General features: G+C 29.3%; 1 protein-coding gene across 1 annotated transcript; it reads right to left on the reverse strand.

The window, feature by feature from the left end:
• Positions 1-5,169: 5,169 nt before the first annotated feature.
• On the reverse strand, positions 5,170-8,553 carry LOC133819888 (receptor-like kinase TMK4). Its single transcript, XM_062253268.1, has 2 exons — positions 6,186-8,553; positions 5,170-5,924 (listed from the first exon to the last, which is right to left on the reverse strand). The coding sequence occupies exons 1-2, from the start codon at positions 8,452-8,454 to the stop codon at positions 5,419-5,421; spliced, it is 2,775 nt and encodes a 924-aa protein (XP_062109252.1). The 5' UTR covers positions 8,455-8,553; the 3' UTR covers positions 5,170-5,418.
• Positions 8,554-17,757: the final 9,204 nt, after the last annotated feature.

A 17,757-nucleotide genomic window follows, 5' to 3' on the forward strand; every position in this document is an offset into this window, starting at 1 on the left:
CATGATGACTAGACTACTTAATAACAATTTATTTTACTTTTAGACTTTTTTATTATTCATGTCATTGTCACTAGTAATCTCTTTTCTAAATAATTCATACTTTATAAAGTTTTAACAAAATTATACATTATGAAAATTTTATTATATTTATTCTACTTCTATATTATACTATTTAGGGCAAATAATGTTGTGATTATACATACCAAAACTGAGTGAGTCACATGTGATTGTTGACATAATTTGGTGACAAATACTTGTTTTTGCATGCAATGACAATTCATCAAGATTTAAGTTGAGTGAGGTTAAAATTATAAAAAAGAGTTTTTTTTTCTTTATTTTAGGATGGTCGGTCCAGAGTTAAGGCGGGCTAGACCCATGTTTAGGGCTCCCTTAACCCAATGACCTATTTTTTTAACATTTTTTTTAAAAGTACTATAAAATTTTAAATTTTTTTTTACAAAAAGGGCCTTTAATCCTCAATTTTTTCTAGGGTCCAAAACTCTTAAGGACCGGCCATGACGGTAGCAATATCAACTTTCATTTTATTAAATTTGAAGTAGTGATTGGAGATGAAATAGTAATTTGAAGTGAAAAATATGATAAAATGAAGATAAAGTTGATTTAAAATGAAATTGTGAATGGAGATGGCTTTAAAACCATGATGTAATTGGATTGATGATATAATTTAATTAAAATTTGTTAAATTAATCTATATATATATATATAAAGCTAGATCTCAAGAAGGTGAATCTATTTTCTTATTCTTTTATATATAAACCTTGGTCTAAATTTTAATATTTATTAATAATTTGTATATTACTGCAATAATTTTAAATGAGTTAGTGAAAACTTAGGTCTTTGTTTATCTTCTCTAATTCCCTTTTATTTTATTTTACAAATCTAAAGTGAGTAGATCAAAATTATCAATATATTGAAAGTACACAATTTTGATTCTCCATTTATTCTATATAACATTCTTATTATGTTTATGAGAGTCCGTTGTCTTTTTTTTTTTCTCATTATTTCAATTTTAGCCAAATTTAATTTCAATTTTAGGTAATGTAAATCTATTTTGTATCACTTTTATTATCTATTATTCAGTTGTATTTCTCTTTAAATAATTACTTTTAATTATTATATAAAAATGTATTAAAATTATTTTACACATCCGCATATTATCTAGCAAAATAATATTTATGGGTATAAACTCACAAAATAATGATATAATTTCTAAAAAAGAAAAATATATAAAATTAAAAAAGAAGATAAAGAAAACAATATATTTAATATAGGGAAAATGAGGTGGGTTTCGAGCACATGGAGGAAGAAGAGTCATGGGCGGTGGGGAATGTGGCATTATTTGTTTCAGAATATGAATATGAAAGAAAATAAATATATAAATAACAGAACTTATATTATGAGTTTTGTAGTTTATTGTGGTTTGTTATTTTAGTTATCAGTTTGGTTAGTTTTATAGAAACACTTAATAATAACCTCAAATTAGGAAAGAAAAAAAAAAGATTAACCCTTAATTGGTGGCGATGATTTTGATGTATTAGTGTTTGACACTACAAGAAAATGAATTACTGTTATTGGTGTAATTTAATATGAGGTTCCACACATGTTAATTTACTTCATATTATGAGGATCTTTAACTGATCACAAGAAGATACGTCATATGATGTTGGACAATTTAAAGTACAAAATCACAACACTCTTATCACAATATCCAAATTAAAAATTTTCATGATATAATCACTAATTTACTAATTATCCATTTTCTGTCTCAAATTAGGAAAGAATAAAAATATGATGAACCCTTAAGTGGTGGTAGTGTTGATTTTGGTGTACTCAAAGAATATCAGTGGTGTCCAACACTATAATAAAGTGATATAATGTTATTGATATAATTTAATATTGGATTCCACACATTTTAATTTAATAAGTATTATAGGATATCGCTAACCAATCATAAAATATCAGGCTATATGATCTTAGACATCTTAAAGTATCAAATAACAACACCCTTACGGTATTTTGTTGTGCTCAAGACTTGGGTATCTTACGGTAGTCATTGAATCTGATTGTGCCAATGTGATCCGTGCTATTAATAGTCACAAGATCGAGCATTCTTATCTAGGATATATTATTAGGGATATTCTTGCTTATTGTAATTCCTTTCATAGTATCTCCTTCACTTTTTGTCCTAGGATGACCAATAGTGTTGCTCACTCTTTGGCTAAGTTTGCTTTATCTCTTTCTAATGATTTTGTTTGGTGGCCTGGATACCCCGAATGTATCGATGTTGTAATTCAGGATGACATTACTTGATCAATATATTTTATAGACACTCTTTTTCCTTTTGAGGTTTATCCCATTGAGTTTACTCTTGAGGTTTTAATGAAACCTTTTTTCTCAAAAAAATAAATAAAATAACAACACCCTTAAAACAATATCCAAATTGAAAATTTTCATAATATATTCACTAATTTACTAATTATCTCTTTCATATCTCTATATAATACTTATATATACATATAAATACAAATATTTTTAGCAAATTATATATATTTGGACAAAATCATACCGACAATATTTACTTTTCACCAGTTACCAACCTTATTCTCCAAAGAGTATTTAATTGTCTCCTCCAAAAGTTGTCCTCTTGAGTCAATAAAATCTTTTCAAATTAAGTTAAAAAAATTCCTTAATTTATAATTTATTAATTATTCCTCTCTCAAAAAAATATTGAATTTGTTCACTTAGTTTTCTTATACATGTTGCATAAACAAAATTGAAATAAACACGATTATATGCCTAATTATAAATCACATTTACATTTATTGTTTTATTTTCAAGAATTTAAAGTTTATTAAAAATACTTTTACCAAAATTTTTGTACATGTCATTCTTGTAAACAAAATTTGTATATTTTCTCTTAGTATATCAAAATATTCATACCAAATTATAATGTATGGTCATCTTGTTTGAAAAAATAAAAATATTATTGGCATAGATGCTACCTAATTTTTTCAATTATGCCATACAATAATAATAAATTTATTTGCTCAATCATTATAATGCAAGAATAATAGTCAACAAGAGGTCATAGACTCAAGGAAAAAAAAGAGTCATAGATCCACATTTTTAATTTATTTATAATCCTACTTATTATTAAGTCTATTATGAATGTGTCATTACTCTAAGAATGTGCATGTGATATCGAATTTTATCTCATTTTGCTTGTTTTACAATTGTTGGATCAATCACATGGATAATAATTACTAGAATTCTAAGTATATCAAATTAAGTCCAAAGAATATCAAATCTTAATTTAAGTACATAAAATAAAATTTGTAGTACATAACGAGATAAAAAAGACAATTTATTGACTACATATTTTTACATAAAAAAAAAAAAAAAAATTCTCCGAACTATTACAACTATCAAATCATGCCCTCAAAATTTTTTTAGTTGTTTAAAATTCATTAATGAATCATTATCACTACCAAATCATGTCATATTATTCAGAAAAAAAATGACGTGGCATGCTAAAAAGTTGATGTGCAACGTTTTCAGAGCCCCTAAAGTATCATCAAATGTAGGATTGTAGAGTTGTGTTCGTTGAACTATTACTACCACTAAATTATGCCCAAATTTCAGTGAGTTTATTTTTGGTGATTCTAATAATTCTATTTGACAAAATTTTTAAATAGAAGGAAATTTTGGGAGCACTATTTGACAAAATAAATAAACAAAAAATAGTGTCATTGTTAAGAGTTAGCCACATATGCAGCCTAAGTGGCATAATTGGCTCACATAATATGCTAGCTGTGTTATGATCAACAACACCTCTCTTGGTCTTATAGTTGAAGCCAAAAGATATTTTATATTATAGTCCAAATATTTGCTCCTAACTCAGATAGTGACTATTAAATTATATTCCCTTAAACTTTTTAGTTAACTTATATTCCAACCCATAAAATGATTTACAACCACTACAATTTTTATTTGATGATACTGACAGCTCAAGAAATTAACATCTCAAAATTAACATTATATAGATATATATCATTAGCAGTTTACCAATAAACTCAATAATGTCATTATCACTGTAGTTGTCTTAGATTTGGGTCTTTGTTTTTATTGGCTTGTTAAGTATCTAAAACATCACTTCAAACAATAGAGTACACCAATAAGAGTGTTATTATTTGACACACTATGATAGTCTAGTGGTATCCAATAATATTTATTAAATTTAAATGTGTGGGAACTGATATTAAATTGCGACAATAGTAGTATGCCACATCTTTGTGTTGTTGACCACTAATAGTATTGGTTAGCGGTATCTAATAATATTGATTAAATTTAAATGTGTGAGAACCGATATTGAATTGCAATAATATCAGTACGCCATATCTTTGTGTTGTTGACCACCAGTGATATTGGTTAGCAGTATCTAATAATATTTATTAAATTTAGATATGTGAGAACCAATATTAAATTGCGACAATAGCACTCTTGTTGACCTCCACTAGGTGAGCCTTAGCAATTGTCTAAAAATCTAAAAATAAAGAGAAGAGGGGACCCACCACATGTGCTGTATCCCAAAGAAACTAAAGAAAGTCCTAATCAAACAGTGTAGAAAGTCCACTTTTTGGAACAACCTAACACGTTCATTTGTAGATGTTTATACACATCTCCCATGTGCCATAACTTACTTGACCTTCCAAACCAAACCAATCCATACCAAACCTAACCCAACTCATCAAAAAATTAAAGTCAGTCAAAAACCATACAGATATGCACAAGCCCATATCTCACTCTCTTCCAGCTAATATCTAATCATCAATTTTTTTATTTTCTTTTGCCTTATCAAAAGCTCCATCCATGTCATTATCGAGTGGAAAGTGGTTAAAATATGGTATCCTATGAGAGTTTTTAGTCCTTTTTTGCACTACAATACTGAAAAGAGGAACTTACAAAGTATTGAGTAAGAAAAAGTGAGAAAAAGTGGGAAAGGAAAATGTCCCACTAAGAAACATAATTCAGAAAAGTAAAGTAAATATACATTTGGAGAATGAAATGAAAGAATATGAGGGAACACCTTTAGTGGCCTTTTGTTCTTTCTGGCCAATAGGGTATCTTGGTGATGAGAAAAACAATCTGTTAGTTCAAAAGAATCAAATATAGCCGTAAATTTTTACATATTCATCTGGTTTAGGACAAGAAACATTGTGTGGAGAACAAAACTAAGCAGTAAATACAGGGGAAAAAAGGAAGAGAATAGAAAAAAAAAAAATAAAGCAGTTGCAATACTCGTGCTGATGATGATCCAATGGGATCAATCATCATCAAATCACTTGGGAGCCAAATGATTTCTCTTGACTCTTACCAATTATGGCATCTTTTTCCATTTCACCGGCAATCCGTTGATTGAAATGAGTCTGCGAATTTCGATGGAATGCTCGATTGAGTTTGCGATAATGAAATATCATCGAACATTCTCGAAGTCCCTTCATCGGCTTGCCATCTTTGTAAAGCTTGAGGGAGGCTCATGTTTAGGTTAATACCGTCGTTTTCGTCATCTTCTTGGCAGGAAGGTTTCCATTGCTCGACAAGAGGACCTAAGATGTTAACTGCGTGTCCCATGTCGGGCCTTTGGTATGGCTCACGAGCAGTACAATGTCCTGCCAACTCAGCAACTTTGTATATGCTCTCCATTGTCTCCTCATCAGGATCAAGAACTTGATCGATAGCCTTTGGGATGTTCTCCTTGTTGATTAGGACTCGGCGGAACCATGTGACCAAATGAGATCTCTCATCAGGTACTGTGTCATCTAGAGCTTTTCTGCCAGTGATGATCTCCATTAAAACCACACCAAATGCATAAACATCCACTTTTGTGGTCACTCTGCCGGTTGCTGTAAAAAATCAACATGAACTCAGTATTTAGTTCAGGTTCTTTTCAAATGGGGAGGCTTCAAATCACACAGTGATGATTCAGAAATCAACATCAGTTAAAGTACATAATTGTGATAAATTTGATCATTTGTGGCCTACTGATTGTACATACTTCTAATGTCTTAGCTAGCAGTAATGTAAATAGATATGCAGCTGAATTAGGTAAATGTGGCAATCAATGAGTATAAAAGTTACAAAATTGAAGGGTGAGAATTGCTTACCAGCATACTCAGGTGCAAGGTATCCAAAAGTCCCAGCCAATCTCGTCTCCAAAGAGTACTTCCCATCAGGGGCATGTTTAACCAAACCGAAATCAGCAACCTTGGCTCTCATCAAGTCGTCGAGAAGAATGTTAGATGGTTTTAAATCTCTATGGATAAAACTCTGCTGAGCTAAGCTGTGCAGATACTCCACTCCTCTTGCCACATCCAATGCTATAGTAACCCTTTGCTTCCAAGCAAGAGGAGAAATCCCATGCTCGCGCCAATCAAACAAATGTTGAGTCAGTGTTCCTTGTGGCATGTATTCATATACCAAAAGCCTCTCATTGCCATTGATGCAATATCCCAAGAGCGCAACCAAATGTCTATGTCTAACTTTTGTAAGAACAGCAATCTCTGCCTGAAACTCTTTCATCCCTTTCGTGCCCATGTCATTAGACTCCATTCTTTTCACTGCAATTTTAGTCCCATCGTGCAACTCTCCCTTGTAAACAACTCCAAAACCCCCTCTGCCCAAAATATTATCTTCACTAAAATTATTTGTCACTTGTCTAAGAACTTGCATTGAGATGGAGACATTACCACCCTCAAACACTGGAAAATCATTGCGATCACCACTACTCTGGCTCTGCAAATCACTGGCGATTCCATTATACCCATTATTCATACCACCACCCATTATGCTAGCCTTCACCATTTCTTTACCAGTTTCAGGATTTTCAACTCTTCCAAATTTCTTGTGCCTACTCTTAACGAAACATTTATATGACACAAACAATATAACAAGAACAAAGATAATCACAGCAGTGACTATACCAGCAATCATACCAGCAGAAGCCCGATTACCATTCCCTGTTTCATTTGAACTCCCACCAGTCGTGTTGTTAGAACCAGAGCCCGAAGTCCCTCCACCTTCTGAGCCCTGAGTTTTCCCAAGTAAGAGATTACCAGTCGTTGTAAACTTCACCCTTGATGGAAAAGCGGGAATTTCACCAGTAAGATTGTTATTAGAAACATCAAGAACCTGAAGCTGAGGCAAAAGGGTCAATGATTTCGGAATCGAACCAGTCAAACTGTTATCATTCAGGTACAAGTTCTTTAAAGATGTAAGATTAGCAAAAGCCGGTGAGATCGTCCCCACAAAACGCTGCTTTTGAAAATTCACAGTGATAACATTCCCATCAGAATCACAGATAACAAAACTCCAGTCTGAGCAAGCATCATTGGTTTTCCATGAATTTGCTAACAGCGTTGGATAACCCAAATCTCCTGCAACATCAAGCAAAGCCGTCACCTGAGCATCACAAGGTCCGGGAGTGTCCTTACAGAAACTGTTCGTTCCGTCGAGTTCAACATTGGTGACAGACTTGGGGAACGAAGGCATAGGACCCTGCAATTTATTGTTCGCCAAAGTAATGTTTCGCAGGCTCGGAATTGACGACAAACTAGTCGGAACAATGCCGGTTAACAAGTTATCACGGAGCTGAAGATCGAATAGTGTATCCAAATGCGAAAGGTCCGGAATTGGACCAGTGAATAGGTTCTTATGGAGCCAAACCTGGTACAAACTAGTCATGTTCGCCAACACTTCAATGGTGCCCGAAAGCCCCATTTGCTGATTATTAAGCCATATATTCCGAATCCCAGATCCAGCGAAACTCGGAGGTAAAACCCCAGTAAGGTTATTGTAAGAGAGCCTCACATCCTGCAAATTCGGGAATGAGCCGAAGATATCCGGAATGGTACCAAACATATTACAACTGCCGGCATACAAAGTAACCAAGCTAGAAGATCCGGTGAGCTCGGCAGGGAAACTCCATGGCCCTAGATTGGTGTTTTGGCTGATACTCAAGGTCTGCAAACTGGTGAGTCCTTGAAAACAACCAGAAGGAATCGAAGTGAAATTGTTACTGTCAAGGTAGATTGTTTCGAGGAGAGAAAGATTGGCCATGGAAGGGAAAGCACCCTTGAAATGGTTGCCTTGGAGAGAGAGGGTGGTGAGCTGAGAGAGAGTACCGAGATCGGAAGGTAGAGTTCCGGTGAGAGACATATCTCTCAAGTTGATGGCGGTGACTTGGCCAGAGCTACACTTTATGCCTTCCCAGGCGGAGCAGTAGTCGGCGGTGGACGACCAGCCCTTCGGAGCCGGAGATATAGCGGCGAGAAGCTTCGACATAACGGCGGATTCATCGGCGGCGGCGGTGAGAACGAGGCAGAGAAACCATGGAGAGATTCGTGATATCAAATTTAGGGTTTTCAGAGTTCCCATTTTTTTTTTCTGGTAGAGAGAGAAAGAAGAGAAGAAGAAGAAGAGAGAGAGAGAGAAGAACTAAATGAGTGTTTGTTGGGTTGTTTTTGAGGCTTTTATGGTTTTGTTTTGTGAGTTGTTTTTTTAGTACAGGCTTTGTTGTTACTACAAATGTAGAAGGCGAACTCCGTGGAGAATAAGGTTTGTTATAATCACATGTTGGTCAGCTACTATTATTCTACTTTTTCTAAAATTGAATTTTTAAAGCAAAATTAATTCTTTTTTTTTCTTTTTCTTTTTTATGTAAGTAATTAGTCAAAAAAAAGAAAAGAAAAGAAAAATATTAGAATATGATTATTTGATAAACTTAACTATTTTCCCCACTAATAACTATTCATTCTACCAACTTATTTATTTTACTTTTTCACATTTTTACCTTTTCACCGTAATTTTTTTATAGGGGTGATGATTTAAATCAATCTAATTATATCCAACCAATCTAAACTAATTCAATTATAAAAAGTTGTATATTCAATTACAATTGGATTGAATTTGAAAAATTGGATGTTGATTGGATTAGATCGGTTGACGAATGAGACTGTGAAAATTCAATTAGGAACTGATCCGATCTAATCCAATTACAAAATATCTTTTTTATATATAATTATATTATATATAAATATATTTGATTTGATTGTTGTTGTTTTCGGATGCTATTACAATTAGATTTGATTGAATTTGAAAGTTGGATGTTGATTAGATTAGATCGGTTGGCGAATGAGACTATGACAATTCAATTAGAACCGATTCAATCCAATTACAATTTAATATATATTTTTATATAATTATATTATATATAAATATATTTGATTGAATTGTTGTTGTTTTCGGATAGTGTGTTAGCACTTTGGAGATGTTGTTGTTGTGTTCATATATTTTGTTACTATCTAAGTATTTTAGTTATTGATTTTGACATATTAGTTTTAAATTTGAAAGGTTGTGTTGTAAACTTAATAGTTCGACGACTTAATATGATAATTGTCAGAACTAAATTTAGGGGGTGTTTGTTTTGAGTAATTGAGTTGCTTAGGAAAGTGTGGATGTGCTTAGGATGGAGGTAATATGAAATTCTTGTGTATAAAATGATTCACTTTACCCTTAAAATATATGTAAGACCCACACAAATTATTAACTTATTTTACCCCATACCAAACACTCCCTTAGTATTATTACTAAATAGTGTTTAGTATTTTGCATGATTTCTTTTGTATACTTTTTTTATTTGTTAATTTATTTAATAATAAAATTTAGGTTCAACTATAAAATAACTGATCCAATTGGATTAGATTATATTGAATTTTGAGGCTAAATTGGATTGGATTGGTTGGGGTAAAAATATTGGATCAGATCAAATGAACACCTCTAATTCTTTTTATAAAAAAAAATATATAAAAGACAATATTCAAAAATGGTGTTGGAAAAGAATTGTTGTATTTCTTCTTAATTTAACTAACAATATGAGAAATTTATCAAAATATATTATAACCATGCAAGAGAATGAGGAAAAAACATGGCTTCAAAATGATAATTTTGATCTAGGTGAGACTAGTTGTGTTGGCCATCCCAAGTAAAATAAAGAAAACAAACTTAAAATGAATTTTCATTGGATATTTTACTACATATAATGTTTATTATTTATTTATTTATTTTAAAGTTGGATTGATTTTTTTATCAAAAAAAAAACTTGGATTGATTTTGGTTTGGATGGTTGGATTTGTTTGATGGTTCTTATCCAATTCGGTTTTGTGTTTGTAAAATTTGAGATTAGAATGGACATATAAAACTCTTTCTTTTCTTTTCTTATTTCCTTGTAATTAATTCAATAGTGTCTATTTTGGGACAAAATCTGTAAAAATTTACACCCTATTTCAAAAATGTTACATTATGTTCAACAAAATTGATTTAAAATTAAATACTATGCAATAATTTGAAGAAAAAAAAAGAAACAATAATTTACGACTAATTTATTGTTTTTTATTTTAGAAACTTTTATGGTATGTTTTCTATATTTGCTCTTTCGTGTAATAAACTGTGTTTTTATTACAATTATTGTGTTGGAATATATTTTTGGAGGATTTTATTGTGCACTCTCAAATAGGATACACCGGTGCATTTCCGTATATATTGTTGTAATATAAAACATCATGCAAATTTTAAAAAAAATTTAAATAATTTATTGTGCCAAAAATGAGGTTAAAATATTGTATATTTTACTCGTATAAAAAAAATAGTCACGAGCGTGATAAATTATTTGAACTTTGTTTTCTATATTATAAATTATTCAAAATTTTTTAAAAAATTATAAAAAATCTCTAAATAACTACAATATACACGATTATAAAAAAAATTACATCGAAAATACTTTACAAATGCACAAGTGTGCCTCTTTTTGGAATGCATCGATAACTGTGCTATATTTCTCTTATACAATGATATGGTTATTAAATAACTAATGATTATTTTATTTTGAGACACGTGTCGAGTTCTAATTGAAAGTTTAAACGGTGGAGGTGGGGCCCGCGAATCAAAACGACATGACACGGTGACAGCTGGCGCTTGGCTGATTTGGCAATTTGATGACTTTCCATTCACACCGCTTCCGTTTCAACGCCGTTCCAAAAAAAAATTCCTTCATTAATTGCTTCTTTCCCGTTTGGATTTTTTTTAGAAGTTTCCGTTATTTGCGTTATTTTATTTTTTATTATATATAAATATATATATATATATATTAACGCGTTTTCTATTTTACTCTTACACCGCGTTTTTCTCTTTAAATAATTACTTTAGCTGCTACTAATATTGTTTTTAATGAAAAATGTGTCTGAATTTTTACTATTTAATATAGTTTACTATAGTACAGCTCAAAAAAAATAAAAAAATAAAAAAAGTCAACTTGGCTACTTGAAGTGAAAACTCACATATTTTTCAATTTTTAAGATTATCCATGGTTTTAGAATGCTCACTCAACCCAATTGGTCTTTGATGAATAATTGACATTAAACTTATTTTTTCGATGGGTTCTATAATTTTAGGACTTTATTTAAATATTTATAGTAAAGACTTAGTAAAAAATATATATTATAATTATTGTGAAATATCTCATATAGAATACTACACAAATTTATCTAATTATTTGCATGTTACAAAATCGGATAGACAAGCTAGGTTTATATTTAAAGCCCCAATTTATGAATGTAATCGAGTGGGGGATGACTCCCCTACCCCGCCCCATCTTTGGGGGGTGGGGAAAGAAAATGTGGAGATGATGAGAAAGGATAAAGAGTCTCTTTTGGTTAGCTAGACCATATTCCCCATAGGACACCAAGACCGACCAACAAGGGGTAGTACATGAATATTTGTGTTGTCCATTGACTACACCTTTCAACCAGATCTTAGGCCTAGCTCACCCTCCGCGAACAAACCTTGCAGAGGAACCCTTAGGTTTTCAGATCAGGATTGCGGTCTCATTGGGTATTCATTTAATAAAAAAATTCAATTTTTTTATAAAATTAATAAACTAAAATAAATATTAATATTTTTTATATAAATTATTATACTATATATTTTAAATAATATTTAAATAAAATAATTAATTAAAATAAAATTATAATGTAAATAGGACGAGGTCATGTCTCCTGCACCACCCCGTTAGGTAGGGCTGTGCAGAAATTTTTACAACCCGCCCAACCCGAATAATCCGCCCAAACCAACCCGGAAAAACCCCAAAAAAATACAACCAAAATAAACCGACCAAAATTTAAACCGCCCAATTGTTACATTGGGTGGGTTGAAAATAATTATCAACCCGCCCAATATAACCCAACCCGCCTAATTAAGAATTTATTATTTTTAATATATTCAAATAAATATATAAATTAATTAAGTTTTGTTTTAATTTTTTTACTATAAATTTAAAATATTGTTTTAAGCTTAAAAAGATAAACTTCACATTATTAGTACTAGTATTTAAAAGAAAAAATTACAAAAATGTAAAAAAAAAATATATCACTTTTGTTTGGGCGGGTTGACCCGACCAACCCGCCAAAAAAAAATACAATTTCGGTTTGGGCGGGTTAACCCGACCAACCCGCCCAAATTATTGGACGGGTTAAAATTTTTTTTTTTCTTAATTGGGCAAGTTACGGGTTACTTTTGCTAACCCGATTATGACATTGAACGGGTAAAAATATTTTGTAACCCGACCAATCCGCCCAATGCTCAACCCTACCGTTAGGGACAGGTACCTGAGGGTTCGAGTTTTGGAAAATATTATTATTTATAAAAAAATTCTAAATTTTGAAAAATGCCATTTTATATAATATTTTTAGAAAACATCATATTTTATAGTGGCCCTACGAAATCAAGACCAACCTTGTAGAAAACCAGGCTATATTGTCTTTTAATCCCTATATTAAATGATGGAAGATTTCAAATTCAATCCATATGGTTGCGTTTAGTAATATTTTTGTTTTAAAATATTTTAAACACAATAATAAAAATATATTTTTGTTTTATGTTTTTTTGTTTTTAAAAAATAAAATATTTTTGATAGAAAAAGCTAATGAGGAAGGAGAAAAAAAACGTTTTTAAAAAATAAAAGTAAGAAAAAACTGTTTTCAAAATTATGCAAAAATTAATTAAAATTTTAAAAAATAGAAAGTAGAAATAAACTTACCGAACATATTTTTACGTTTTTATTCAAATAAACATAAATTTTTTTATTTGTATGTTACCGAACAAACCCTATATTGCTATGACCATTGTGAAACCAACTCGTAAAAACTCCTTTTGAATTTTTCTTCAATATCAACCCACAAAATAATATTAGCAATTAATCAAAAAATTAATAAACACTTAACCAAATTTAATTTAAATAACTACAAGTGTTACCTATGGTCATCTTCAAATATGACTAGATGATTTAGCTACAAAGATTATCTTGAAAGTAAATCTCAATCAAAACATAGTAATTATCTCTTAATTGTCTTATATGGATGACTGTTCCTCTAGTATCCATGACCTATCTTGCTCCAACGATATTATTCACATGGCCAACAACAAATTTACATATGGTATAATATTATTGAAAAGTTATTTACTTTTTATTTTAATTAAATATGTGATACCATTCAAATTTTTTTTCTTCAGACTGTATCATTATAAAGATTGAAATGAAATCTTTTACAATAAGACGAAGAGATGTCATCCATCCAAATAAATTTATTGTCTAGGTTACGAGCATACTAAACTAATCCATATATGGCATTATAAATAAGGGAATTTAAAAAAAATATGGCCTTTATACCACCGATGTGCAAAATTATGGGAGTTATACTTTTCTTAATTTGTATGAGAAATTTATTAAAGAAAAAGTTAAAATATGGGAAACACAATTAGTAGCTAACTAAAATATAAAAATGTCATATTTTTTTTATCATAGTTATATTTTCTTTGATTTTGAAGGTAATTTTATTTTTTATTTTTTTATTTTTTCTATAATTTTTTTTCCTTACTTGTTTTTTCTTCTATTTTTTCTTTTTTCTTTTTTTTTTTCTACAAATTTTTTCCTTCATCTTTTTTTCTTTCCATTTTTTATTATTCTTCTTCTTTTTTTCATTTTTATCCATTTATCTATTTTTTTATTTCATTTGTATTGTATTGTTTTGTTTTTGTTCATATTTTTTCAGTTTTTTTTCATTTTATTTTTTCTTCATTTTTGTATTTATTATTTTCTCCTTCCATTTTTTTTTCATTTTTTTCTACCAATTTTTTCATTCATATTTTTTTTCTTTTCATTTTTCCATTATTTTTCTTCTTCTTCTTTTCATTCTTATTTATTCATCTATTTTTTTCATTCATCATTTCTTTTGTTTTTTTTTTTCATTTTTTACTTATTCTTTTCTCATTCTATTTTTTTTTTCACACATATATTTTAACATCACATAATTATTCTACTATTTTTTTAATTTATTATCTTTTATTATTGTAAATTTTTTTTATAGTTTTTTCCACTATATGTAAAAAAAAAATTCAAATCAATTTTTTCAACATTTTCTTTTTATTGTAACACTTGTAGGAATACCAAAATTTAGAAAGAAAACTAATAAAAATATGAAAACGTGAATGGGTAACTGATTACCTTCACATTCTTTGTGTGTATATTTTTTTAGGGTAACTGGTTACTTTCACGTTCTGGTGTGTGTATATTTATGGTTTCTTTATGGTAACTAGTTACTTATGTTACTAAAATCATAGTTACTTTTTCTTCCTTTTTTAATGAAGTGTTCTTCCATTTTTCCTTCAAATTTGATGTTTCTTTTCATATTTAATATGAGTAACTTGTCACCCCTCTTAGGAAACTGGTTACCATTCTTATGGCAGAAAGTTACTCATCTCAGGATAACTGGTTACTCCTCCTGGTGCATGTTATTTAACCTAGCTCTAGGATTTTTTTTTTCAGATCAATCAAGTAACTGGTTACCCTACCCAGGATTTGAAAAAAAAACGTACAATCTTAAAAAAAAAACATGTTTATAATAAATAAATAATAATTTTAAAAACAATTCATATTACAAAAAAAAAAAATTACAAAACAACCAAAGAAAAATTTAATATAAAATTAGTAATATAAAAACAATATAAAAAACAAATAACCTAAAAAAATAATAATCAAATTACAAACATACCCTTCCAAATTTGATTAAGAGTAAAACTATGGCATAAACCAACTTTTATACAAAAATATGAGAAAATAAACCCATAAAAGTGAAAATTCTTAAAAAAAGCCATAGATTAACTTTTTTTTGAAAAAAAAACCATATTTTTGCACACTATTAAAAAACCCATATAAAATGTAATTTCCTCTGTAAATAAAATGAATGATATAAAAATTAGATAATAAAACTTAAAAATTAGAAAAGAGACACCAGAAATTCACCAACTTGATCCTAATTGAGCGTCACCAAAAAAGATAATAAATTACCTGAAAATCAAATCGGATTGGTAAGTTACAAAAATATGAGTTAATAAATAGATAGGAAAAAAAATTAGGATTTTAACTACTTTTGTAGAAAGGGCGTTCTTTCAAGGGAAAATTACATAAAATACTAATTTTTGCTAAAAAAATTACGTTTTTACAGTCAAAATTTTTTTTTCTTTCAATTTTACGGCTCTAAGGAAATTTTTACATTTTTACGATTTAATATTTTTTCTTTTTTTGTGTTGTTTTTAAGTTTTTTTTTTTTGTATTTTCATGTTTTAAGTTTTTTTGTTGTTGATGTTTAGTTGATTCAATGAGTTGTTTTCAAGTTGATTTTTAGTTGTTTTTCCTAAAAACCGTATTTTCGTAATTATAATATATTGAAAATCATATTTTTAAAATCTTGAATTCGTATTTTTGAAAAAAAAAATAGCAACCGTAAAAAGTAAAAAAAAAAAAAAAAACAAATGTGTATTTAAGAAAAAATGTCATTTTTTCAAATAGGAAAATATGTAAAGTCCCCAGGACTTTACATATTTATACACATTGAATTAAATAATTACAATTTTGTTAGAGATAAAAATATATACCCAAAACGTATTATTTATTTTTATATATAACCGACTAACGTACCATGCTTAATTCCTCAAAATACTCGCTAACATACCAACTTTCTTAAAATACTTACTAACATACCAACTTTGTTATTTCCTTAAATACTCACTAACATACCAACTTTCTTAAAATAGCATAATTAACCAACTTATTATTAATTTATATAACTAATTATTTACTTTATTTTGTTTTATTATTAATAAAGAAACATCATGGTTATAGTGCAAGGTTAGTGGAAAATTAAAAAACAAGTAGTCATCGACTGCATAATCCAAGGAGGTGAAGAACAAGCATTTTGGATACTATTTGGTAGCTGTTTATTGTTTATTCTAAGCATATCATATTTGTTATAATAGACATAATATATAACTTATTTGGTCTTATTTTTATTAAGAATATGTTTCTACTATTATTAACTTTTGATACCGAAAAGTAGTATTTGAGACTCTCTTGGATACTAAACAATAGCTCTTGTAAGTATGATAACAAATGGTAGTTTATAATGTTTAAATGTTGGATACTAATAGGTAGTTTTTTTATGTAATATATATCACTGAGTATATAAATATAAATTTATTGTTGGATTTATACTACAACGTATTTAAATGTTGGATACTAATAGGTAGTTTTTATTGTTGCTATTACATATAGTTTGGATATTAGCAACACAACTCCATTGTTGTACTAGTAACCAACTTGAAGAGTAATATAAAGACGGAAGATCATAAGCTGCCACCAAGTAGTCCAATATTGAGCAAAGCAATCAATTTGGGTACCATTTGGTAGCTTTTTAATGTTTCTATTACTTTTATTTTTTACATTTCATCCAATCTAATACGAAAATTACAGACCTTGCTTATATTTCTTGAAATTGGTTTAATGATAACATTTGTTATATGAATAGTGGCTATTTGCTATAGTGGCTAAACCATCAAACTTATTTGGTGTCATCTTTAATTAGAATATGTTTATACATCAATATCGTTTGATACTCGATAGTTGAATAATTATAATGATATGCTTGTTTAAATTAGTAATGTCGTTTTATACTAGTAAGTATATAATTATAAAAATATAATGTTATATAAGGAAATATATTGAATGTGATATATTATGATAAAAAAAAGTTGGTATAATAAATAAGTAAATAAAATTTGATTGTTTGTTGTTTCGGTTAATTAATATTATAATATGGGTATATTAAAATATCAATTTCAAATTAGTAATTATTTATATTATAAGGTGTGTGAGTGTAAATCTTCCTTTAAACAATGTGTTAATCTTGTTATCTTCTACTGCTATGCGGTAACATCAACTCTATTTGATGTAGCATATTACATGCGTGACTAATTTTTTTTATGCGAGTGGAAAGCAATATGTTTGAACCTAATTTTCGGCACTGTAAACTATTCGGATTTTTCTGAAAATTTGTAGGATGCTCTAAATAACTACAATATAAACGGTCATAAAAAAAATTACGCCAAAAATTATTCACGGGTCGAGAAATACTAAGAGCTTACCGGTAAGGCTTAAGGCTTAAAGTGAAGCCCTGTAGAAGAATTGTCTTATATCTATATATATTATATGATAAAAAAATCATCTGCGTTTGGCCCAACAACCAATCCTTAGAAGAAAGTGAGTGACCATTCTCATCTTACATTCTCCCCCAT

This window comes from Humulus lupulus, chromosome 2 (genome assembly GCF_963169125.1).
Source record: "Humulus lupulus chromosome 2, drHumLupu1.1, whole genome shotgun sequence".
In the NCBI taxonomy this organism is placed as follows: domain Eukaryota; kingdom Viridiplantae; phylum Streptophyta; class Magnoliopsida; order Rosales; family Cannabaceae; genus Humulus; species Humulus lupulus.